This window comes from Amphiprion ocellaris, chromosome 8 (genome assembly GCF_022539595.1).
Source record: "Amphiprion ocellaris isolate individual 3 ecotype Okinawa chromosome 8, ASM2253959v1, whole genome shotgun sequence".
Lineage (NCBI taxonomy): Eukaryota > Metazoa > Chordata > Actinopteri > Pomacentridae > Amphiprion > Amphiprion ocellaris.
Genome location: NC_072773.1, coordinates 20,426,480 through 20,452,338, shown reverse-complemented (window position 1 = coordinate 20,452,338; position 25,859 = coordinate 20,426,480). Strand labels below are relative to the sequence as shown.

The window sequence follows — 25,859 nt, the reverse complement described above, 5'->3', positions numbered from 1 at the left end:
TTACATAGTATCAGCAGTTTCACGGCTTTGTTGTCTTCACCGTCTCTATAGTTTTCCACGAGGCAGAATTAAGCTACAGCAACCAAAATAACACTCTAAATTGATGCCAGTTGCACCAGTCAAAAGTGGAAGGAAGAGAGATATGCGGGCCAACTAACTTGTGTTTGTGTAGCAGGTGCTTAAAGGCCTGTTGTGTCTAGCCTAGCAGCAGGCTGTCAGTGGTGTTGGTATGCCTGTGATGCATGAATGGATTTATGAAGCTATTAAGAAATCATCCTAAGGTATGCTGGCACACATCTGCTCCTCTGCTCCCCTTCCTCTCTGCAGCAAATTGGCACCACAAGTGATTACAAGGTTTCTATGGCCATCAGCTTTAATTTGGAGCCCTGGGAAAGTCTGTCATCGCTTAATGTGTGTGAGTGTCTGTGTGTGTTTGTGTTTAATTTCATCACCTGCAGCCTATCCTTCTCTTTCTTCTCTCCCTCATTGTGTTCCCGACCGACTGCTTGGACTTGATTTGATTAATGTGAATTAGAGAGATATTCTGATTGAGAGAATTAGTCTGACCACCGTTCGGCACATGGTTGTGAGCCATTATGTCACTCTGCCCTACATTTCATGTCTTCAGAAGTTTGAATGTAAAAGAAAAGACAGCCTGACTGCCTCTATATTTTCTATTTGCCCTGGTGTACTAATAAACACGAGCTGTGTTCCAGTTGCAACTTCAGTGTGCACACTAAACCACAACACACATTGTTAAGTGTGCTATTGATGTAAACTATGCACCCTAAATGCAGCGCACAGAAGAATTAGGAATTTCTTACAACTACAAAAAAAGAAAACTCTTTAGATTAGAGCCCTAATGTACCATCAATTCCTCCACATTTGCAGTCTTTTTATATATTAACTATGTACCAGTACTTTACATGTCATTATGCACATAAAGATACAAATGGCCACTGCTGTGATAAAAAGGTTAAAATTTAGGGGAAGGTGAGATATGATTTTGCAGCATTTGGTGAATACGCAGTGAGTAATTTCAAAACAATCACGAGCTATTTATCAACACTCAGTGTGCACTACACTGTGGCTTTCAGGATTAATAACTTTTATGACTTTGTTATTTCCAAAAACAACAGATGCATTCTATTTAAATCATTTGACTTAGCTTTTAACTCTAATTATTCCTGTTAGTAACAATATAATAATAAGAAAACAGACGCAGCTTCTCTGCATCTGTTAGTGACATGGAGAGTTAGCTTTGTTACTGTTTGGCATCAAGACTTAGCATTTTTCCTATCCTTTGAGTTAATATGAGTGAAGTTTGTGATTTTGCACCACGATGCTTTGATGGTGATTACAAGAACAGTATACTAGCCTAATTTTAAATGTCATGCATGCTGATGAGGACGCAGATAAATAGAAATGCATAACAAAAATAATATACTAGCAGTGCTTCAAAGACCCAAAATTTCACAAGTCATGTTCCATTAAGAGGGGCCAAGTTCCCTGTGGCTCCCCTGTAGTGTGCACTCTGTCAACATCGGAAAGGTACAGATCATAACGAAGTGACGATGGGAAAACTACATAGCACATAAAAAGTAGGAGGAACATTTTTGTTTATATTTTGGAACAAACAGATGTCTAGGGGATACAGCATTATAAGGAGCATACTGCATATTGCAATTTTACCCCATTCTTCTTTGTAAAACTGTCAGGTTGTGCAAGGATTGTGAGCGAACAACCCTTTTCAAGTCCAGCCACAAATGATCAGTTGAATTGGCTCTGACTCGGTCCTTCCAAAATATTTACCTTATTGTCTTAAACAGTTTCTGCATAGCTTTGACTGTTTTGTTCATTGTTTTGCAGGAAAGTCAATGTTTTCCCAAATTGCAGTTCTCTTGTAGAGTGCATCAGGTTGTCGTTACTTTTACCTTTACAAGCTTTCCAGGACCTGCTGCTGAGAAACATCCCTTAATCATGATGCTGCCACCGCCATGCTTCATGGCGGGGAAGGCATGTTTTTGATAATATGCAGTGTCTGGTGTCCACCAAACATAGTGTCTAATCTGATTGCCATGTTCAGTCTTCTTTCAATCGACTTCAGGGTCACTCGCAGGCCCTTTGATGAACTCTAGTAGAGATTATTATGGGCTTTCAACATTAGCATTATCTCCCCACTCTACCTTAAAGCTTTGAATGTTGTATACAGTCTCCCATCTCAGCCATTAAATCTCGTTACTCCTTCAGATTAGTCATAGGTGTCTTGATGGCCTCCTTCACTAGTCTCTTTTTTGCATGGTCACTCTGTTCTTGAGGATGGCCTGCTCTAATCAGATTTACTCATGTAAAGGGGATTTCACCAGCCTGAATTGCAGCAGTACTTGTTAAAAATACCTATGTTACAATCCTTACTAATTCCAACATTGTTAACTCTCTTATTGCCTGTGGTAATCCAGCATTGCATACATGAAAAGAAGAGCATTAGTGTTTAGTAAATACTGTATGTAATGGTATAAAATGGTAGGAAAGAGAAGACATACTGTCATTTAGACATTACAGTGAAAAAATAGTCAGAGCTAAGTACTTATGAAGTTGTTTGGCTGCAGTGCCTTGCTCAGGGACATTTTTCACTGCTTGAGGGATTTAACAGCAGTAACACCCTGCAGCCACTGGCTCACATCTGTCACATAGACACCCATCAATTCTGGGAAACCTTTTGTTACTGCTCGGTGTTTTCACCTCTCCCTGCCTTAATTACATTTATGCTTTGGATATTTTGAGCCCTGTATTGCACCAGACTATATTAGTTTTCAATTTATCTAAATTTACCATAGGCTTTGGCCTGTTTTTCTTTTTAATTTAACCCTCTTGATATTGTGCCATACAATTACCTCTTATCAGTGAAGCTATAGGTAGAAAAAATGCCTAACCTTTTTGGAGGTCAAATGATGATTACATTGAATTATGAAATACCTCTAGCTAAATCCTTTTTCAAATGAGATACTGTTATAATGGACTAGCTTCTCAATACTGTAATTGCAAGTTCACATAAAAATTAATTTTACACCCCTTGCACATTCATTGACCATGATGGTTTAATTAACAAGGTCCTTTTAGAAATTTGAGACCAAGAGATTTATGTATTAAATTTGTTTACACGCCCAGTGGTTTCATACTATTGAGACTAATTGCATGGTGTCAGAGGGTATCTTCTCATTGAGTCATGGGACCTTGTCATTTAGCACTCGCCTGCGTTTATGAAGAGCATTCCCTGAGAAAATGTTTAGCTCTGACCTTTCTGAAGCAAGATATAAAATTGAAGCGCAAAGCCAAGTTTTATTAAAAGACTGTTACTCAAATGGGCTGAGGGCTTATAAGACTCATCTGAGGGAATGAGGATGACAGAGCAATGGCAAAAATTACTTCAGGAATTTAAATAATGAGCGTTTGACATTGATCGAGCAGCAGCAGTTGGTGCTTTGCATGCATTTTACAGACCTATGTTTGGGGATCCATTCTGCTTCATTAACAAATCGGGTCCAGCTAGGCAACCATAAATCTTGATTGTGTAATGTCAGCAAATTGTCTTTGGACAGGGTTTATTTACTGGGTTGCATAGAGCAAATCTGACCACTGATAGCTGGTATTAATTAATGCTACGCATTGTCTCATTCCAGTAGTTAGGCAGCTATTAAATGCACCAACAATGGAACATTCTCTTGTGATTAATTAAGGCATAAAATTATTGAGTCTGCATCTCTGAGTGAAGGATGGTTAATTATTTATAGTGGAATTAAGCCACAACCCCATGTCTGATGAAAATACTGCTCAACCTGCTTGCCATTTTTGTTTTTCTCTTTAGCAACTTGTAGATGAATGAATTATTTCATTACACGCTACCATTATTGCATTGAAAGTAATCACACTTTTAATTATTTTCAGAAGACAGTGACCTTTAGGACATGATACAAACTACAAACAGCAGAATTTGAAGCAAAGGCTGCACAAAAGCTCAGAGATGTCTGTATTTTTGCTGGCGAAGGAACTGATTTAAATTTCATCGGCAGTATCGTAAAGCAAACCTGAAACAAGAAGATAAAGCTTCAGAGAGATAAACAAATTTGACCTTCCTTCTAAACATGCCATCAAGACGAAGATAGATTTGCAGCTATTGTGTTGGACAGCCATGCGAGTGAGGTGTTTTATCATCCCATCAACTCATTAAACAGAGCGGCAGGTACTGTTTGCGCTCCTGTCTTCTCATTAGATAAAAAACACAGAGTGATGACTATAGATACTAGCTCCTCACTGAGCCGTTCAGTATCAGTGGGGAAATTAGACAAGACAATGCAAAACAACGCAGTGTGGTGCAATGCTAGGGGAACTCATTAGAACACTACAGCATGGGAAGAAGCCGCATGATGCTTTGCAGCATGTCATCAGGGGTGTTGAGAGTGTTATTACACAATCATAATTTAATAGCTTGTGCACAATTACTTTATTAATTTTGAGAGATGCATGATAAGCTCACAGGCCAAGATCACTGTATTGAAAATGACAGAATGTGAATATATAGTCATATCTACAGCAACCCTGCGATGCTGTTATCTCCCATGTAAACATATTGTTGTTTTTTTAAGAATCAGAGTTGTTTGATGAGTGATTATTCTAGTGCATATTAAGTTTATTTTCCCTTTGTTCAATTGTCTAACCCTCTTGGACTCATGAAAGCCCTTCCCAGGATAGGTGTTCCAAATTAGCGCTCACTATAAACACTATTACACTTGCACTGGATAGATGTTTTCAGTTAACATCCCTATCAAATAAATAATAAATAAATAAGAATAAATAATTACTCGAGGAGTCTAAAAAAGCCAGTTCAGATGCATTGTTACTCAGTAGCACACTGTATGAAAGTCAGACTCAAAGAACTGATCGGCAAACTGTGCGTCTCAGTTGACACTTGGCTTTAAAGACACAGTACATCCATATCTGAGTGTCTACAGATGTCTGTCATAATGGGCAGTTTGAGACCAATTACTACACACACATCGATGAAATAGCCCCCTGCTTCAGATTCATAATGTATTAGAATCATTAACACAAACATTTGCATGTTACTATTTCAGTGAGTTCAACATGAAAGCGCCTCATGCAGTTCTGCATAAACACAATGCTCAGAAGCTAAAAAATAAAGGAAATAAAGTGGAAAAGACTGGGTTTGAATTTTAGATGAATCCCGCAGACCGCTTTGGGGTTTCTCTGTCTCTGTCCTAATGTCTCATGGGTAAATCTGTCTGTCGCTGGCACTGAGGAAACACACCTGTCTGATGCAGAGTTTGAAATGTCCTGCTTTAATTTCAACAAACTGACAAGCAAGCAGCCATTACTCGAAGCTCTTTACTGCATTTGTTTAGCTCTCTGTTTTCATCAGGGAGATTTAAAAACAGTGATGATTAATCAAATTAAACTAGTTTCATCCATTTGATGCATACAGGTTGACACAAAGCCTATTGCTCATGTAGTGTGTAGTGATATTAAAGAGAGAAGATTTTCGGAAATATGATATTGATCTGTCATTAATTACCTGCATCACATTTATTTAAATATATATTGCAGTATTTAACTGCTTTAATTTTCAGCACATAGTGCTCCATTATATACAGTAGAAATATCCAGACATGATTTTATTCTCTCCTTTACTTCTCTCTTCATTTGTTAGCTGCAGTTTGAAAAAAAAAAAAAAGCACAAACATGTAAAGTAGATTTGCAAGTGAAGTTTCTTTTGTTACCCAACACATCACAGCTTTGACCATTTACTGTGTTTAGGTGTACAAAGCATTTTCCCATTATGGTGACAACAATGCTGCTCAGTGATTCAGTGTGTCTGGCTCACTAAAAACATCTGTCTAACTGCACCACATTATGACTGTCTACTCACATCGCTCTCGCATTTTAACTGAACCCAACTGCAGATCTTCAAAGTCTAACTGCCTCTCCACAGCTGCTAGGGGTAAAGCAATAAACACAATATGCAGTGTCACTATAAAACAATATCTCAATATCATTACTTTTCAGATGATCCTCTCCTATTAAAACACACACGCGCGTATTACAAATATTTCAAACTGCTCATAAGTAGGGTTGTTCTGTGCAAAAATTCTCAACTGTAATTCGAATAATCCTGTGTATCGCCTGCTGTAATGACTTCTCATGACCACAGGATGGCAATGTGGATTTATGTGTAAACCCACAGAGCTGCTCATGACTGATCAGCACTAAAAACTTTGAAGAAGTCTCAGATTCCCCCAAGGAAACCATGAAAGACAAAGTTGTGAAAAGCTGGGGCCGAGGCGATTAAAAAAAGTATGACTTTAAAAGAGCTGGTGTTGTGATCTTGTTTCCTGTGATCCATATATATTGAGCAAAGGGAGAGTGATGGTTGAGTGGGGACTGCAGCACCTCAGTGGCCCCGCAGATGAATGAAGATGCAAATGGAAGGAGGGGAAGTTAAAGCCTTTAGTGACACTAAGCACACCCCAGAGGCCGCGGTGCAGAACGCTCAGCCTCAGCACATCAAGGACACGGCCCCTCCGTCTGAGCGCCCCCTTGGCACGCATTGCTTCCAGTCCATCTACATTTCCATCCAGACAAACACTTGACTCCTTATGCTGAGACAATGACAGAAGACAGATGCGTCCTCCTCAGAGAATCCAGTTTGATAAGCTGCTGCTCCACAAACTATTAAATGACCCAGAGAAACGACAGGAATAAAAAAAATGAAAATGCTCTATTTTACATGAGAATGGATATGTCTGGAAACCGTACCCTCACACGTCGGCTTCGCATTGGCTGTAAATGTCAATTTCGTGTCAGGTTCTTTCTCTATTCATCCATGCCGTCCATGATTGCTTCATCCCTTTGCATGAGAATGGCTTGAAATGACGGTGTCTCTATTCTTCAGATCTTTGTGAATGAAAGGCATTTTAAAGGATGAGGCTGAAGACAATCACATGATCAGGCTCTGCTTTATGGGATATGAAATTGTACACCGGGGTCCGTATTACTATAGCTATACAGTGTGCCTCCACAAGCCTGAGTTGCGTCTTTAGTTTTCTTACCCATAAGAGAAGTTTCCTGGTGGGACCTTGGCTATGCTAAGGAGTGTCACAACCATGATGCAGGCCCCATGTGGCATGTTGTTTCTGAGAGTCATTCAGGCATACAGAACTCTGGCTTTCCTCTCCACTGGTTACAGAAATACGGGTGAGCCCACAGCAGGTGAACCTGTCATAGTCAGCACCTGCAGGATCCTAACAGCCAGCAGGGGAAAACTGAAGGACAGAGGAAGTTTTGTCGTGAAGAGTTCTGCTGTGCCACCTGGGAAGCTTGGTGATGAAGGTGAAACTCAGAGTTGTCTAAAGACACACGGCGTAAAAGACAAACTGTTACGAAATGGCATTACTGTATATTATTGATTTTACATATCAGAAATTCAAAGATTTCCCTCTTCAAAATCCAAATCAAGCACTGTATGGCAGTAAGATTTTCATTTTACAGTAACACCAAAAAACTCACAGTGCTGTAAGTTTATTTAGGCTCTTTACTGCAGTAATAAGTCAAAACTCAAATCCATGCTCTTTTGGTCTTTCAGAGCTTTGCTCAAACAGTTCTGCTTGGCACTATAATTTGTTTAAATGTTGATTTATGAACTAATAGTCTGTAATTGCTGCTTAGTGCCACTGTTAATCCAAGCTGTCTGCCTCCTGAAGCACATTAGGCCAGATTTGTATAATGAAGTAATTAGTTCAATTATGACGAAGAAAGTAGGGATGGTGTAAGAAACCGAGAACAAGAAGCTCGAAAGTACTTCAGTGCCATGAGCGTGTTTTCTGTCTTGCCGTTATGAAACTGTTTGTCTCAGCAGAGTATGTGAAAATAATCCCGTTGTGAGCAAATGCTTTTCTTAATTAAAGCTTGCACATGTCAACAAAGTTAATTTGAATTTTTCCAATATGGACATTTTTATTCTGTTTCGTTTTGCGATGCCACTTTTTGGACCTACTTTTGCTTTAGCATCTCATACATCAGGTTATTTCAGCTTGCTAACAATCTTCCCGACTTTACACCTTCAAAAAATATAGCTCTGTGTTTTCTGTTTGGCTTCTGTCACCCACCAGAAGCTGCCATCACAAGCGAGAGTGCTCCATTGTCTGCTAGCATTGTCATTGTTATTAGTCTTTTGGATTGCCTGTGGAGGTATCGGCAGGCTCCGGGGAAGCAGGCGCCAGGCTGGATAATTAGTTGTTCCTCGATGCCAGACGGGCACATTGCCGTCACTTGGAGGGGAAATGGAAAGTGGCATCACTATCACAGTAACACCGGAACAACCTTTGGTGTGAGGGCTGGGTTCCAACGCATCTGTCACACTACTAGTCATCTTCCTACTGGCAAGACAATAATGCTTACCAGTCCGCAATACACAGCGTGGATAATTATTTTATCTGAAACGACATTAATCTTGTCATATTTGTAATAATTAGCAGTGGTGTGGTTAAATCGATATTGAATTCTTGTGTTGGTTCCGGTGATCACTGTGGATAAAGAGACCGGAGGATTTAGGGTCTTTAAAAGCTTCTTTAAAAGCCACCAAAAGAAAAAGGGCGAAACGACAGATCTGTTTAGGCTTTTTTTAAATTTATTTTTTATGTCAGTTTAATTTTTATGCCTTCCTAGATAATCTAAATGCTTAATCTGACATCTCAAAAGCTGCATCTCCCAGCCTCACAGCTCCGACCATGACTTTACAGCTGGAACTGCTAGTGATCGTGGAGTGATCTGCTGCCTTCTACAAGAAATGTGGACAATGATGAGGTGGAAAGATATGCCGGCAAGCAAAACACCTCCAAAACCCAGCAGAAAGCCATACAAGACCGGAAGAACGACGTTCAAAGGTCCCTTCTGGTACGGAGGTACAGCAGGTCGCTCCACAATGAGTTCCAGGTCACGCCATGTCAGATCCCTCACTAGTATACACACACACACACACACACACACACACACACACACACACACACACACACACACACACACACACACACACACAGGACAGACACACTTACCATCTCAAAGGACTACGGGAGCATTTTTGTCAAGTTTTAACTTGAATGCGGCACCCGGGAGACGGGGAAAAAAATGGACAGGTGATAATTACATTTTTGAATTTCTAACTGTCCTGGGAAATAATCCCTTGTATAGTGAGAGTGTTGATGTTGAGAAATAATGAGTTGGAAGCACGCCCACGGCCACCAAATCTAATCCAGCATCTCATCTAAACACTTAATAGATTCAGGGTTCAGTGAAACATGATATCATTTGTCATTCAGACAGTCTCCAGAGGTATAACCCAAAAATAGCCTCTTGACATCAATAGCCAAAAGTTATTTGGGCTTCTATGGACACACATGCGATGACTCAGTTCTCCATCACTGTTCCTATTTTGCTATGAGCCAAACTGAAGTGACCATTTGGAGCTTTAGGGATAAACAATCATACCTTTTCTTGTTCTGACCCGCTGGTGTGCATGCTGCTGGTCCTGTGTGTCTGATTTTACCAATGGAAGGTGTAAAGAGCTGACATATTTGTGGTAATCTTCAACGTAGCGCTTCAGATTCAAGGCTTTGTCCTGATTGATGTTCTTTCCCACTTCTGTAAAAAACAAAAGCACAGGCTCAATCTAACATTACTTCCCTTAAAGTAAATTGCCACATGTGCATGTATTCCGTTCTATAAAAGGATGTAAACGTGAATTTAATAGTTGTTTTCTTTCCCTGCCCCTAATTAATTCTAGCAGTATAGCAACTGCTGTCCTTCAGTCTAGAATACAACAAGATGAACCTCTCAAGTTTCTCCGTATGAGTAAATCTCTTCAGAACTGCAATCAAGTGTGCGATAATTGCTACACAGTGCAACCACAGTTTTTTTTTTCCACCAAAGACACCACTGTCCCCCTCCCCACTCCTCTTCCAGACTCTTGTCTTACAACTCATCTTTTCCCATCCTTTCCTTGTCTTTTGTTTTTTCCCTCGGTCGCTGCTGATGAAAGGAGCAGATGGTTTGTTCTGTGGCTGGTGTCAGCTCCACTGAGTCCTCTGTCAGATCATTTACACCTCCTTCTATCCAACGCCACTCGGCTGTGGAGTTGTGTGCACACTGGACTGCAACACATGCCAGAGACTGGCAGTGTGCAAAATATGCCACTTTTGAAGTTCCAATTAAAACAAATCTCAAAGTAATGAAGCAATTATACACTGTTGTTAAAGTCTTGAGGAGGCCTTCTTGACCAAAATAAACCCATTCTGAAAATGCACTGCCATGTAACCAATTTAGGCTTTGTTCCAATTTCCTTTTGTCAAGGGACAATGCTGTGATGTCTGCTCACAGGGATTCGCTGCTATCAACAACACTGTAGTGCACATAAAAAGTGAGTTTTTTTTTTATTTGAAAGCATCCACATTAATAGCACCACACAAAATGATTCAATTTATGTGGAAACCATTCATTGCTACAGGAGGCATGTGTTCCTTCTGTCTCCACTTAATTCTCACCAATGGTGATGTCGGTTCTGCCGATGTGCTGCAAGGCGCGAGAAAGCCTGTCGTAGTAGGTCTCCCCGCCATACCTCAGCAGCCAGTCTGTCAGGGCTGTTCGGCACTGAGTCTCACTATCTAGTAAACACAAAACATATGGTCCTCAGAAGGACAGATCTCTGACAGTCAGCTCGCTGCCAGAAACTCTCCAAGCTGAGCTGGATGTGTCAGAAACGGACAGGTCTCAGGGTGGACTTTTTCTTCATTTCTACCTTATTACAGCTCAAAGTCTTCTGGCTTTTTCTGCCATTGAGGCTTCTTGTCTTTGTGGTGTCTTGTCTGTAACTCTCAAAGGTTGAGTATTCCTAAGTTCATCTTCTAGCAATACTCGGATGTCCTTATGTACATTAAAAAAAGTTATTGATTACTTTAATTGTTCCCTAAGACAGTAATTTCAATTACGGTAAGGACAGACAAAATACACACACCTAATATGAGGAAACGGCACTCTGAGAGGTTGAAAATCTGCCAAAATGACACTATTTTTTTAGCAAAGTGTTTGATTTTTGGGATGTGTTTTCTTGCTGAGGTGAGTGATAGTAGCATGAGTACATTTTGTATTAAAAACCCTGTAAGAAACCCATTGAATTGCTTTCATACTGACTATTGAGGCCTTATTATAGCTTCACCAGAAAATTAAGTGCATTTTTGTGCAATGGACAGATCTCTTCTTCTCTTATGTATCTATGTGAACTTGTGTTTCACTGTATACATCCAACATGGGATTTATGCTGTCTGAAGTGGTCTCAGCTGAGATTGTATTTCACTTGATAAGGAGCACTAACCTGCAGTCGGAGAGGTGTCTCTCTTGACTCGAGGCGCGAGATCTAGTTGATTTCTTTCTGGCGAGAGACGCTCAAGATGCTGGAAGATGTTCTCTTCAGCGTGAGACAGAGCAAACAGGAGGTCTTCACACTCAGTGGACGTCAGCATCTCCACTAAACGCTCCAGCTGATGGACGCCGATGTCGTCTGCTACTAAACAGCCGAAGCATAGACTGATGAAAGTGGTGCACAAACTCCAGCAAGTACACCAGTTTTGTCAACATGTAACAGGACTTTAGCTTGTACTCAGCCGTCACATGAAGGCATGACCGTACAGTACAAAGTAGATTCCCCCTAATGAAGCATGCTGCTGACACAACAAAACATTTTTGCAGCATGGCTGTGCTTTCAATTAGCAAGTGCTACTTGTGTGGCGTGAAACTGTCTTATTAGACTCCTCAGCTGCTGAGAATAGAAACTGAATCATCCACATTTCACAGCAGAGCAATCAGCAAAATTTAGAGTCACAGCGAGTTTTTTTTTTAAACTCAGTTTTCCCCCATTGTGCTGATGTACCTGCACCTGCTGTAGAAACGTTTCCTCTCACCTGTATCCTCTCCAAGTGTTGAACTCAGTAGCAGAAAGATGAAGAAGAGTTTCCAGACCTTCATGTCAGCTGTTTAGACTCAGTGCAAGCTGCTAACAGTCTCAGCAGTTTGTTGTTTTCAAATTTTAAAAATGATCTAGAATTTGTTAAAGTGTAAACAATGCAGCTTTGTTTTGTAGCAGCTAATCACCATGGAAAAGATATCCATGCTATTATGAATGAGTCGATGCTCTTCCTACAAGTGTTTGTGAAAATTTAGTTGAGCTAAACTATTATTTTTCTTTCTTATTAATCAGCATTTTATGATTACTACTGTAATTGTTTAATCAGTTTAACAAGAATTGTTTTCTATTACACTTCACTCCAACAAAGAACAAAACAACACTTATCAAAATTTTCGACCACTGACTGTTCAGTAAACTGATTAATTATCACAGCACCAAATTTTAGCAGTAATTTAATTCAACAGATGTTAGAAGAGGCAAACTATCACATTAAATTTTCACTAATTTGCTGTGAATAAAATTAGATATATATTAAATATGGTGTAAATACCAACAGACTAGAATTTCATAGACACAACTACGGTGCACACCATATGCAGGGACCTTTTGTCTGTGCTTGGACGAGGTCTCTACTCCTTACTGTATGTTTTTGCTGCCTGAGTGACTCACAAAAGCCTGGCAGTGTTAAGTAACTAAAACACTTTTAGAGGCCATGGGGGGGGGGATCTATTTGAAGCCATTGAGAACAAGGGGGTGCATTTATATTCATATGAGTGTACCCACATGCATAACCATGGGCCAAAAATATGTTGCTTTGCTCTGTTGTATTATTATTATTTCACATTTTGAACATTCTCTGAAGGGGATTGATTGTCAGGAACCAAACAGAGCCCTGCGGTCAAGAGGCATGCTGACAAACCTCCAGATGCAATGCTCTGTTTTATTTAAAATTCAACTGAACTTAAAAGCTCTATCCAGACCAGTTCTGCGTGAAAAACCCTGCAGTCAAAGAGTTTGACCTTTACAAAAGACTGAAAAGCCTTGCCTACATATGGAATCTGTACAAAATGCTGAAACAGTAACAATGTCGAGGTATGGAAAAGTAAAACAGCAAAGACTATTATGTTTGCCTTTGATGTGCACTCCTTTAGAGAAGTGTGCTGGGAGTAGTGGAGATGCATCTCTCTAGCAGGGAGAAGCATGTTTAATGGCATTATTGTGTGGGCTACTGTGAGGGCATGTTTTAAATTGTTAATAAGCTTCATTTGCCAAACAGTAAAGGTTGTTTGTGTGGGCTGAGTCTTAAATTCTCCATGTTGGCTAATGAAAAAAAATCATGCTCTGGGGCTGAGAACCACAGAAACTCGGATGTGGGTGGTATAATGGCTCCGTAATGATTTGAGATGCTGCACTTTTAGAAAAAAAGAAACACTGGGCACAAGGTCAGAAAATTTATTCACATCACTCAGTTTTCAGTGCAGTTCTTATCGATGAAAATACACACACGACATATGCTACAGAAAAAATGCATATAGTATATAGTAGAATATAGAAAAAAGTATAGAACTGCAGGAACAAACTCAGTTACTTCCTCGACTTTTGACTTGATCGCCGATAGCTTGCGATGTTGCATTTCCATGTCTCTTACACTTCACACCACTGAAATCTGGTTAAATGCAGATACAGACTCCGGTGGAATGAAGGATAGAACACATGGAATATTCTTGCAGTGTCTGAAATTAAAGACACAAATGCACAACGTCAGAACAGAACACAGCCTTCTTCAATTTCTCTGATTCCCTTTCTGTCTCTGATTCTTCACAGTTTCCCAAAAGTAATATACCACAATCACGATGTTTCTGCAGGAACATTTGGTGCTAAGTTACATTAAGGAAAGCCTTAAGCTCCACTTTCAATGTTAAGCTTCAGGATAGAGGCTAACCTGGTGCAGGCAATTGGGACTCTATGATTTATGAGGAAGCCTCCAAGGTTGAGGGGGTGGCAATGAGTGCAGTAGGAACTGGATGTTGGCCTCTCCCTTTTCTTCAGTCTAAGTTTGAGCCTGAGCCTGAGCGAGACCAGGCCTGCCCTGCTCTGTGGCTCCAGGGTTTCAGGCTGCTGTTGAAATCCTGCGTTCTGGCACGTTATCACAGGCCTGAGCTGAATGACTGTTTAGTCATCAGTGATGCAACCCCACCACAGCCCTCCTCGAGCCCACCACCGCCACCAGACACCGCGGCCCGCCTCGCTATCTGTACGCCTCAGAGCCCTGCTCTCGGGGAAACACAACATTTAGCTTACTCCCCACACCTGAAGCTTGCAGATAGACATACTTTCATGCACTTAGGCTTGCACAGTTTTTTTTTCCACACAACTGCTACCCTCCTGTTCCTGAAAATCTCTGTTGATTCTGCTGAATTTTAATACTGTTTACAAGCATATGATTTCTCTAGGTGAGCTAATAATTTTAATAAATTCACTACAAGTGCTTTTGTACAAACTATTACTTATGGTATAGTTGCCGCTTCAGACAAATCTATTAAATTTTCCATGCATATATGAATACCTTACCTTGCTTAAAATGCATTACTCACCTTATTTGCTCCTGTAGTTCCTCAGTGTCTCTGTGAATGCAAAACATCAGTCAACAAAAATGCTCAAAGCAGTCTTCACCAGGGACTGAAGGTGCAACTGACAAGGTACTATCAGGCTTCTCTCTGACTTTTTTCTCCACCTGATTCAGGTATTGGTGTTTTAGAGGACTGCACCAACCAATAACACGCCTGCACCTGAGTAAGACCACCCATTTTTCAGTCATAAAAACCTGCCACACCCTGCCATGTGGCGCGGTTTTATTACCACAGATTAAAAATAAGAACAGATGAACATAGAAAGGGGAACAAATATAAAAGCAAATATTACCAGATCTATTGCGATCAACAAAATAAGAATATTAGTAAAACCATCAAATTTTAGATGTCTTATTAACATAACAGACATAATATTTAATCTACTTCAAAAGCTTTGAAGGAAAACTCCAGGGGAGGCAAAAACGTCCAAATGAAATAAAGGAGTTTCCTGTGATTTTCGCCTAATAAGGGCTTTGTGTTCATTATTTGATGAGTCTCTGCTGTAATTTCCTCATTTTTGTCTAAACCTCTAGAGTAAACCGCATTCTTTATTAGGGCCAGATATCTCTGAAGCATTTCAAAAGCCCTTGAAACTAGTTCTCATAAAAGTGTTTGAAATACAATTTGCAGATACAATTAGAGAAAGAAATCGCTTTTGCATTTAGTTTAATATGTATATCTATTTCTCTCTCTCTTTGTTCACCCCTAGGATCATTGCAAACCACTTAATAATAGATTATCAAACTAACTTAACAGTGCAGTCATGTGTATTATAGCCAGCATGTTCCACTCCGAACACGTCCATACATACGTTTCTTAGCAAGAAATTTCTACCTGCAAGTACATCCTACGTTCAACCTTAGATGAAGAATGGGGTGACACCAGACATCCCTCACTGTGAAAGGAGTGACTTTTTGAAAAGCATTCCTTCCTCTCACAATGGCAGGGTTTGGAAGGGGGGGAAGGGTGAGTAAGAACTGTGCCGACACATTCCTGAGGTAGAGAGGAGCACCTCACCTCACCTGACAAGATATTCCTCTCGAGAGCACATTCATTTAAGCCCAATCTTCTTTATGTGTGATTTTATTGACAAGGACACCAATATTTTTGAGTTATGAGCCGTTGTTCTCTGGAGACAAGCTGTGCTTTACCTCTGTGTTCAGTGTGGGCCAGATAACGCTGGACAGTGTGACTTGTTCTGGGCAATCTTTTGGACCACCGGAAGGTGACAGCTGAAAAACGAGCTTCTAAAAAGCCACTGCTTGAAGGCAGCTCTGTGTCTGGGTTACTAACCACACAGCAGCTTTTGCAGGAGAATTATTTATTTTTTTGCTCTGTTGGTTGCATTGCATTAGGTAGAGGACTGTCTGGACTGATAGTGTTGCTTATTTTAAAATGTTTATTCAAATAAATACACATTCGAACCTATTTCTTCTCTTTCCACACGTAGACTTTCCCGTACTGGGAGCATGTATCAGTGTGCATCAAATACAACAACTGATGTCTCCTTGAAGCCTCTGACAAAAGTGGGAGCTGTTTTTTGGGATCTGCCTCAGATGAGATCAGAAGCCCTGGTGTTCAACAGCAGCTTGCATCCACAAGAAAGCATTGTGTTCACAGCAGTTTTTTTTTTTTATTGGTATTGCTCAAACAACAATGCAAAAATGTAAATCAAACACTGAATGACTTCAAGCAGTCCGTATGGTGTGCTTTCCAATTTAACAAACTGTAGATTTGATTGCTCCTGGGTTGTGACTGTGGTTTAGATCAGATGTGCTCTTATGTAATTTCACTTTTACAAGTATATACTTAAAATCCATCATTCCAACAAGGCAATTCAAAGTGCTTTATATAGTGCTTTATATAAAACATAAAAAGCATGCAAGTAAGAGACATAGAATGGAAAGCAGAAAATACAGAACCTATAAAAAGTACTCACCCCCTTGAATGTTTTCTCCTTTTATTGCTTTTCAACACTGAATTATGGTCAATATAAAGTTTTTGACAATAATTTACAAAGAAAGAATCTGTCATGTCAAAGTAAAAAACTGATTTCTGCAAAGTAATGTCAACTACTTAAAAACATAAAGTGTAAAAGAAGTGATTCACAACCTTCGCAGAGACTCACTTAAATCAACAGAAGTGCAGCCAACTGTTGCTACAAGTCATACAGTTAGTGAAACTGAGATCCTCTGAGAGCAGTAAATGTGTCTAAAGTGGTTATAGTATAACAACACCTGAATCTGGAAGGTCCACTCGCTGGTGAATCAGCACTCCTGGCTATAACTACACCATAAAGACATAAAAACACTCCAAGTAACTCTGTAGAAAGGCTATTGAAAACCAAAAGTCAGGGAATGGATACAAGAATATTTAGAAGTTATTCAATATTACTTGGAGTACAATTAAATTCATCATTAAGAAATGGAGGTAATGTGACCAGTGAGTAAATCTGACAAGAGCAGGTTTTCCTCAAAAACTGAGTGACTTTGCAACAAAGAGACTAGTGAGGGAGGCCACCAAGACACCTATGACTAATCTGAAGGAGTTGCGAGCTTCAGACGCTGAGATGGGAGAGACTGTGCAAACAACTGTAGCCTGTTCCTTAGCTGAGGCTTTATGGGAGAGTGACAAAGAAAAAGCCTCTGTGGAAAAAAGCTCAGATTAAATCTTGACTACAGTTCACCAGAAGGCATGTGGGAGACTCTGAAGTCAACTAAGAAGGTTCTTTGGTCTGATGAGACCAAAAATGAGTCAGAGCCCAGACCTCAATCCAACTGAGAACTTGTGGCTGAACTTGAAAAGCGCTGTTCATTCACAATCCCCATGCAGTCTGACAGAGCTTTAGCAGTTTTGCAAAAGAGAATGGTGTGAATGTCCAAATGTGGAAGGCTGACTGAGCCCTATCCACATGGGCCCTAATGCTGTAATGGTGGCCAAAGATGCATAAATCCTGATTTGAAGTGGATGAATACTTATGAAATCGCTTATTTTCCCTTTTACATTTTAGACAACTGGCATTACTTTGTAGACATCTGTTTTCACTTCTATATGAAATAGTTTTTTGTAAATTATTGTCAAAAAAGCCTAATTAAATTACTATGATTCAGTCTTGAAAGCAATAAAAGAGCAAAACCTCTGAATACTTTTTATAGGTAGCATAAGCTAAAACAAAGGGATGAACAGAAAGAAGACAAAACATTAGAATAAATGCTTGTGGAAAATGATCTCTTCATTATCCGTCTGTTTGTTTACTGTCTCAATGCCAGGATGTCCCAAAGGGTTCTACTCTTTCAGATAACACAACTTAAAAAAAAAAATGCTGTTCTCTTGACCTGAAAGTTATATTTTTGTCCCACAGGGAGGAAAACCTCAAAGTTGACAGGTTGGTAAACAGTGCATTCAGTCTGGAGGTTTCCAAAAACCCACACATCCACTGAACGAGCAAGGTTACTGCTTAACAAATAGTCATTCAGAGATGTTGGGGTGTGAGTGCTGACCCTTAGAGAGAAAGATTTGTTGAATGAGGAGGTGCTGTATTTCAGCAGTGAACTCCCTGAAGGCAGCACGCAGAGCGATGGCTCCGTTGGAACACGTCACTGTGAGGAATGTGAGCTTCAGCACAGTATTCATAGTACAAAGCCTCTGCAGTGCCACATGCATAGACTAGCGTGAAAGATGTCTTCACTGTGAACCTTCACAGAGGACTGAAAGACTGCAGTAGAATAGGATTACTATAGTAACAAGGATTTATTCTAGCAAAGATATTTCAACTTGTGTTTAGCAAATTAACTCAACAGCACTTCACAGTATTTGAATGATGCAAGAAATTATCCATTAAAACGACGCCAACAAAAATCACAATAAACAGATCTGTATGTCAACTTCAAAGTCATTTTGGTTCAGGATTAAGGTAATGACACTTTTAGTCTCTTTAGTGTTTGCACCTATGCCAATTAGTTAAATTCATTTATTTAAAGAAATATAACCGATTTTCGAAAATAAATATGTAACCCCAAAACTATTGTAAATGTAGGAGTATAGCATCACTACAGCCATTTGCATCACTCTGTATGTGCAGCAAACATGAATTCAGTAATGTGTTCACTAATGACACACGTAAATGTTGCATAAGCATATCACAGCTGTTACAGATGCTATTTGTTTGTTCATGTATATGCAACAGCTTGTATTCTGAATCCATTTGGTCCTATGTGCTATTCTTGACACTCTCATGCAGCAAACAAGCTACACCCCAGAACAAATGTGGATAATGTTTCAATAATGAAACAAAAGAGCTTTTCATTTTTAAATGATGATATTTGCTTCTGAGGCTTTTGACATTTATATCTATTTGAATGTTTTTGTGTGAGATTCCTGGGTGTCGGCTGTGTCTGCAGGCTCTATTGCCCGAAGCTGCCCAGGGGTTGCCTCTCTACCTTGATACTCCCCTCTTTCACTCTTTTCCTCCGACGCCTCATTGGCTGATTCTGTTCTGATTTGCCTGGGCAGGAATGCACCTACCTTCTAATGCACTTTTATGTTCAAGCAAATTGACAATGAAGAGTGCCATCATTTTGCAGCATAAATATTTCATTCCCCATTTGGATGCAGATTCGAGATGTCACATCCAGAATACAAATGGGCTGTCTGAATGGGCAGAAAATAACAAAGCCTCTGCGTGAATGTGATTTGTGTGAGCTCTAGACAAATATGGTGCAATGTGATTAGGTCTTATTGAGAATCACTGTCACTGTAAAACAACTAAGTAAATAAATAAAGAATGAATCGTAATAAAACTCTATAATTTCAACTATGTGCAGCAGCCCAGGGATGCAATTAACCAAATGTCCGACATTTCTTCAATTTTTAAAAAATTGCTTTCATTTTTTCCCCCTACTTCAATCTTAATTAAAATTGATAAAACAGCATTGATGAGAGGTTGAGAGAAAACAGTTGGAGGCATATTCTATGAACTCTCTGATGCCTTTAAGAGGCAGCTCAGGAAATTCCTGGCTGAGTTTTTCATTTATAGTTGGATCGTCTTGTGGAATTCTGATAGTTCCTGGGTTGTGGCGTTTCAGAGCAAATAAAGCAAATGAATGGATCATTTTAATAGGCAGCTGACCAAAGCTTTCCCTGAGTGATGAAATCCATGTTACTGGACTTACATTTATTACATTTCAGAGACACATATTGTATTGCAGCTGTACAAAACTGTAATTATTTGAGCTATTTCATGATTTTACACCGAAAACATACTACCAACCTTTAAAATATGAGACACTGTCACTGTTATAAAAGGATGCCAATACTTCTTTCACCACAGAAATGGAATAAATTGAGCTAAACCCTGAAAGGAAACACATAATAGCCTAAAGATGAATTAAGGACGTAATACAAGGACTCCTAAGTGCCATCCAGTGTCCACTTCAGACTAACTGCATGACATAAACATCTCAAATGCTTTAAAAATAATTCCTAAATGGAGTTCTGTGTCCAACATGCAAAAACTTGCAGCCCAAAATGAATGTGTTGGGGCAAGAGGGAGCCGGATAATTCTCCCATTCATGTGTGAGACGGGGGGTCTGTCAGTACCCTGTGTTTATGCACTTCTCTCATTGACATGGAACATGCAGTAATAACAGTGGAGGGATGGCATCGCAGCGGGAATCATTAAAAACGCTCCTCTTTTGCTGCAACACTGTGCCTTATCCGAATATCACTGGAGCGTGAATAGCCAGTCATTGCCATTACTGCAGTAACGGCACACAACGACACAGACTCGAGGTCAGTTGTTTTCTCATGGAAAACCCATCACTTCATTTGCCAGTAAGCTGTAATAAGAGGCATTGTTTCATTTTGTATGGCTGCATAGTCACATTTTGCAGCATTTCCCCCCTTCCAAATCTGTTTTCTTTCTAGGAGACCACAAATACAAAAGCTTCCCAAACACTCCCACTTTTTTTTTTTCATAAAGGTGCACTGCAGCTTCATCGGTGAATGAGTCTGGGCTTGTTTTTTAGTTCAGAATACCTGCCTGGTGTCTCACTAAGCCTCCGCTTCTATAGAAACTGGGGACATTCCAGCAGGCTGGAGGTGCCGATTAGTTCTGCTTTGTTTTGAATGAGAGTGTATGGGGCTCCTGTGTCTGTGTTGTGGGAGGGATTGAGGGCAGGTGTAGTCGAGAGGTCAACACTCATCTATTGACAAAGGTGAGACAGACACGAGCAACACCCTTTGATTAGCTAGTCCATTAGTTAACCTGGTCACACAACAGAACAGACATGGAGCGCCTGGGTCAAATTTCCTACTGCTGGATTTTTATCTTTCGAAAGGTGTGATGGTGGCTGGGGCGAGGATAAAATCGTGTTCTATCTCAGCACTTGAACTCGGCTGTCTGATTAACATGGAAATAACTTCTAACATTCATGTGCAGCTTCACTCTTCAATTCAGCTGCAACTCAATACCTGAATTCCCATCCCACATAATAAAACGAAGGTTATTCAAGGTGTATTTCCTGAATCCTTGTTTTCAAATGCACACATTCACCATTGGATTGATTTCCCCCCCCCCTTTTTCCTGCTAACCTTAGAGCACAGGGTTTGGGTACCTTGGTGCAGAAAGTCAATAGTCTGTCTAAGGGGACTGAAAGGGGTCACTGAGAGCCAATTTGGATTCCTCAGCCTCTAAAGTCAAAAGTTAATCCAGAGACAAAAGCAGCCGAAGAAAAAGCGAGCAAGGTGTGACAGGGTGCACACTGCACCGACTGTCTCTTTGTAAAGGTTATTTGGTCACATTCTGCAAGTAGCAGAAAACAAATTACACAAGGAATATATCAGTGATTTGTTCTTGTTCAAAAAGATAGTAAACAGACTTTTCAAGCTGACAGGTGCTGGAATAGAATTAAAATATGAAGAAATAGTTTGACATTTTGGAAAATGCTTTTTTGTTCTCTTGCCAAGAATCTGCCTTCAGTTAGCTTAATTCACCAGAAGGACTGGAAACAGTGGGAAACAGCAAGCCCAGCTCTGTCCAAGAGGAAACTAAATCCACCGACTAACACCTCGAAATCTCCCTGACTTACATGGTTTATCTTGTTTCTTTAATCTAGGACTGAAAGTTTCTAATAGGTAGTTTTTTCTTGCCAGACCAGCATTTTCACCATGATTCAAGTCTTTATTCAAACCCTTGTAACCAGCTGATGGGTGGAACTGAATATTTCTCCAACAAATGTAAGAGTTTTTTGTGATCTTATCAATTAATTCTCGTCAAGTCAAAAATTAAGCACATTTCCCCAGTTTTGTAAATTTCTTTTTCAAAGCCTATTAAATATGTGACAAGTCTCTTGTCATTTTCCTTCATGCCACATTATATTACTCAGTTTTTTTCAAAGGTAAAAACATGCATGGTGAGTCAGTTGTGAAACTCGCTTCTATACTATTATAATAGCACAATCACCCTGCTGTGATCGAAACTACATGTACAATGTTTAAATTTCAACCCTTTGATCACGTTGGCAGGTTTTGCATTAATGCCAGTTATAGACTTCAACACTCTTTTGTGTTCAGAGAAATAGCCACAGGCTAAACGATGGATGCAGCTCTAGCTACCAGTTTCCTAATTGAATCAACACATACTGTTTCTGTGAAATACGGGGGAGGTGTGATTGTGAAGCTATACAAAACAACATTTCAGTAGCAAAATTTTTTTTATTTCATAACCAACCCGACAAAAACAGGAGACAGTAAATGGCACCAAGCTGTTGTCATGAACACAGTACAATCTCACCTGAAGGTATTTAAAGCCTCCACATAAAGCAGCAAGAAAAAAAGTGATGAAGTGTTGTTATGGGTTATTATATAGGTGTGAAAATGACAAAATTACAGTAACTCCTACTCCACACAGGATCACAATATGCTTGGCCTTCACAAAAAAGACAATTCTGTATGTTAAATGGTCAATTAAATTGAGGATCAGTGCTGTTTCTGAGGAAAAGTTGCACATTTTAACACTGACAGTTACTTCAATTATAGAAGACTGAATGGTTAGAATAAATCAGTGTTCAGGGACACAACTGATCCTTTGCAAAGCCCTACATCCCATGTTTTTGTTATTTCACAGTTATTGTATGTTTTGAATTGATCTTCTATTTTATGCACAAATTAGTACAAATCAACTTCTTATTTTTTAATAGTGTCCATAAATTTTGTCTGTTGCTGCTGGCTAGTGTAAGCTAATACAAAAGCTGAAAATCCATAAGTCTGTTAGACCCCCCCCCCCCCCAAAAAAAAAAAACAACTCTTTTTGGTGTTTTCCTCCTTCATTTTAAAACATTTACACAACCAAAGGGTATTAAATAGGCACTTGAGTGCACACAGTAATGATAAAACATTGTAACTACATGTCCAAAAAATTTCCTCACCAACTCATAATTTCTGAGAATAATTTATTATATATAGGTTTTCAGGAATACTTTTTCACAGCTCTGGAAACAATATAAAGGTTACATTAATTATAAATTTAGCTGTCCCTATTTAAATGATAACTTCCAAACCAAATTAAAAAAGAGTTAGACTTCATTATCTTTGCTCTGTGTACTAGTTTTGAGTGAGGATCATAATCGGTAACCTCACAAAACACTTACTTAGAGAACATAGGCCTCCTGCATTAGGATGTAACGTTTGCACTGTTTAGTTCATTCCGTACACATTTCATTTTGATTTTGTACAAGCGAAAGCCCAACGGACATAGTATTTATATTAACCATAATATTTCTGTTACTAGATCACTCCACACACATTTTGACATCTGGAGAAATTCAGATCCTGGCAGTTCCACTGTGTCTTGTTATAGTCACTAAGCTACAGTTGGGCAATTGCTGTTCAAGGATGGAGTTTAGTATGTGGTTGGATACAATATAAATGATTTCAAATAGCCAAAAAAAGAGAAGCAAACAGAGAAAGATGCTTCAGCAAAGGTCCGGAGCTGTTATAACCTTACAAACCAGCAGGAGCACATTAGTGGTAACACCAAATTTTCTGTGGTGAGCCAGTTAAGAGGAGAGGATGCTTCATCAGTCATAGAAGAAATTGGATATTATTGATGTGGACTGTTATGCATGATAACTATCAGAAAGGTGTAAACAATTTGTTCTCGACAAGATATTATCGCGGCTCTTTATTTGTTTTCTCAGCCGTTTTGATTTAATCATCTGCACTGCAACAGCTGAGAAGCCTGTAATTTTTTTTTGCTGTTTTTCGATTAAAATGATTCATCCTGTTTACTATATTAAAAAGCATCATACCACTTTAAAACATTTTTGAAATTAAAAAAAACAATCCTTCTAAAAAACATGATTAACCAGTCTCAACCAGTTGAAATGATAGTGGTTTTACACATAACTCTAAAACATTTAATCATCTATATTTGATAATTAAGCAATCTTGATATGGCTGTATGTGTATTTCTATATGTAGACGTGTTAATCTTGACATGCTCAAATGAACTGATCATGTTTGTAGCACATGATATTTGTTTTCCATTTCTTGAGGTGAGAGCTGCAACTTGTTATGTTTCTTTTTGCTTTTGACAGGTAGTGCTTCATGCAGCTTCATCCCTGCGTTTGTGCATCACTCACCAGGCCGGCTGAGGCTGCTGTGTGTGGGAAGCTGCTGTCATCAGCGAGGAACAAACTCCTCATATGGAGCTTCCCTTAATTAAAGCCGGGTTTACATCCCTCCACACAGCAAAGGCATTGTGGGCAAGGCTTCTAAGACATAACAAGAACAACACAATGTACCAGGACTGACGTTCTTTTAAACTACCATTTTAAAATTGCTATATTGGATATTTCAATATTAACAATGGTTAAAAGTAATATTCAAGGGGCTGACTGCAGTGATTAAGAGAATTATCATCATTTGCTTATGTGCATTTCAGTCTCTCTCAGCTTATTGTTTTGCTTTGTTATTCACTTTTGGTGAAAGGGCTCTAAAAACCTAGCGGACACTACCTAATACTGAATGAAATAAATTCAAAGCATAATGGACCAACACAGCACACGATTCACAGTCTACTAGCTGAAAGCCCTGTCAGACAGTTTTCTTAAAAGTGGCAGTATTTGATGCCCTGGGAAAGAGAACAGGTTGGCTTGCATCCAATGTAATGTCCAATAAATTAACTGGCCTTTTTCACTGCGGACATTTAGGCATGCCACATTGGGAAAAACACAAGTGTAGACAATAAAACTGCAAAAACTGGTATTGTGCAGCCTGTGACACTTCCATGGCTTACTGGGACACTTCAATACAACGTGCAGTCATCGCAAAGGTTATTAGTATCTCATGTTATACATATTTGTGACTAATGAGCTTTTAGCACTTGTTTGTCATCTGTTGCTTCATTGGAATTTCCTTCAGTCCTATTTCAGATGCCTCCTCTGCTTCTACAAGTTTAATATTCTCACCCTCATCAAGGCCATAATCCATGAGATGACGCTGAATCATTAGTCACTTGCTGATTGTTGTGTAACCCCAGAGTGGCACCACAGTTTAGAAAAGCCTTACATTATTTATAGATCAAAGCTGTGAGAACTGATCAGGTGAAAATAATGTGTTTGTTGCATGACTAACAGGTGTAATGTTTGGTTCCCATGGGGATAGGCGTGAATTGTTCTGAATGTGTGACACAAGGTTTTCATTCACAGCGTTTTCCTGGGAAATGATGGTCTTTGTTGGTTGGAGAAGTGTAGTAAGGGTGGGGATGAGAGTGCTACATTGCAGGTGTGGCATTCATGTCTGTCTGTGTTTTGAGCTACTTTACAAACTGGTCATTGCTATGTTTAAACTTTACATAAATTTACACAATTTGAATACATTACCAACATTATGTTTAAAGTTGTTATTATGGATGTGGACATCCCTCAACTTCCAAAACAACACAAAATAAAACCTGTAGTGCTTATTAAAAAAAAAAGTATTTACTGCGCTTGGAAGTTATCCTTTTTTAATCACTTTTCAACAATGAATCATGGTCAATTTAATTTGTCTTTTCTGTCAAGAACTTATGTAAAAGAAGAGATTGCATAACTGTTCATCCCCTATAAGGTGACTCACCTCAGTCAACATATGTGTGATCGATTGGTGCTAGATGTCCCCTAATTACTAAAACAGAGATTATCTGAGTGCAGTGAATGTGT

The 25,859-nt window shown here is 39.4% G+C and overlaps 1 protein-coding gene across 2 annotated transcripts in view; it reads left to right on the top strand.

Annotated features, from left to right (window-relative positions):
• LOC111582247 (solute carrier family 26 member 9) overlaps window positions 1-25,612 on the top strand; it is a 33,589-nt gene extending 7,977 nt beyond the window's left edge. Inside the window, exon 20 of one of the 2 annotated variants that reach the window (XM_055012914.1) lies at window positions 24,255-25,612. In XM_055012914.1, coding sequence (XP_054868889.1) covers window positions 24,255-24,311 — 57 coding nt within the window. In that variant the 3' untranslated portion in view covers window positions 24,312-25,612. Of the gene's footprint in view, window positions 1-16,108; window positions 16,614-24,254 lie in introns of those variants that run through there. The other variant, XM_055012915.1, reaches the window with a different exon arrangement.
• The last annotated feature ends 247 nt before the right edge of the window (window positions 25,613-25,859 follow it).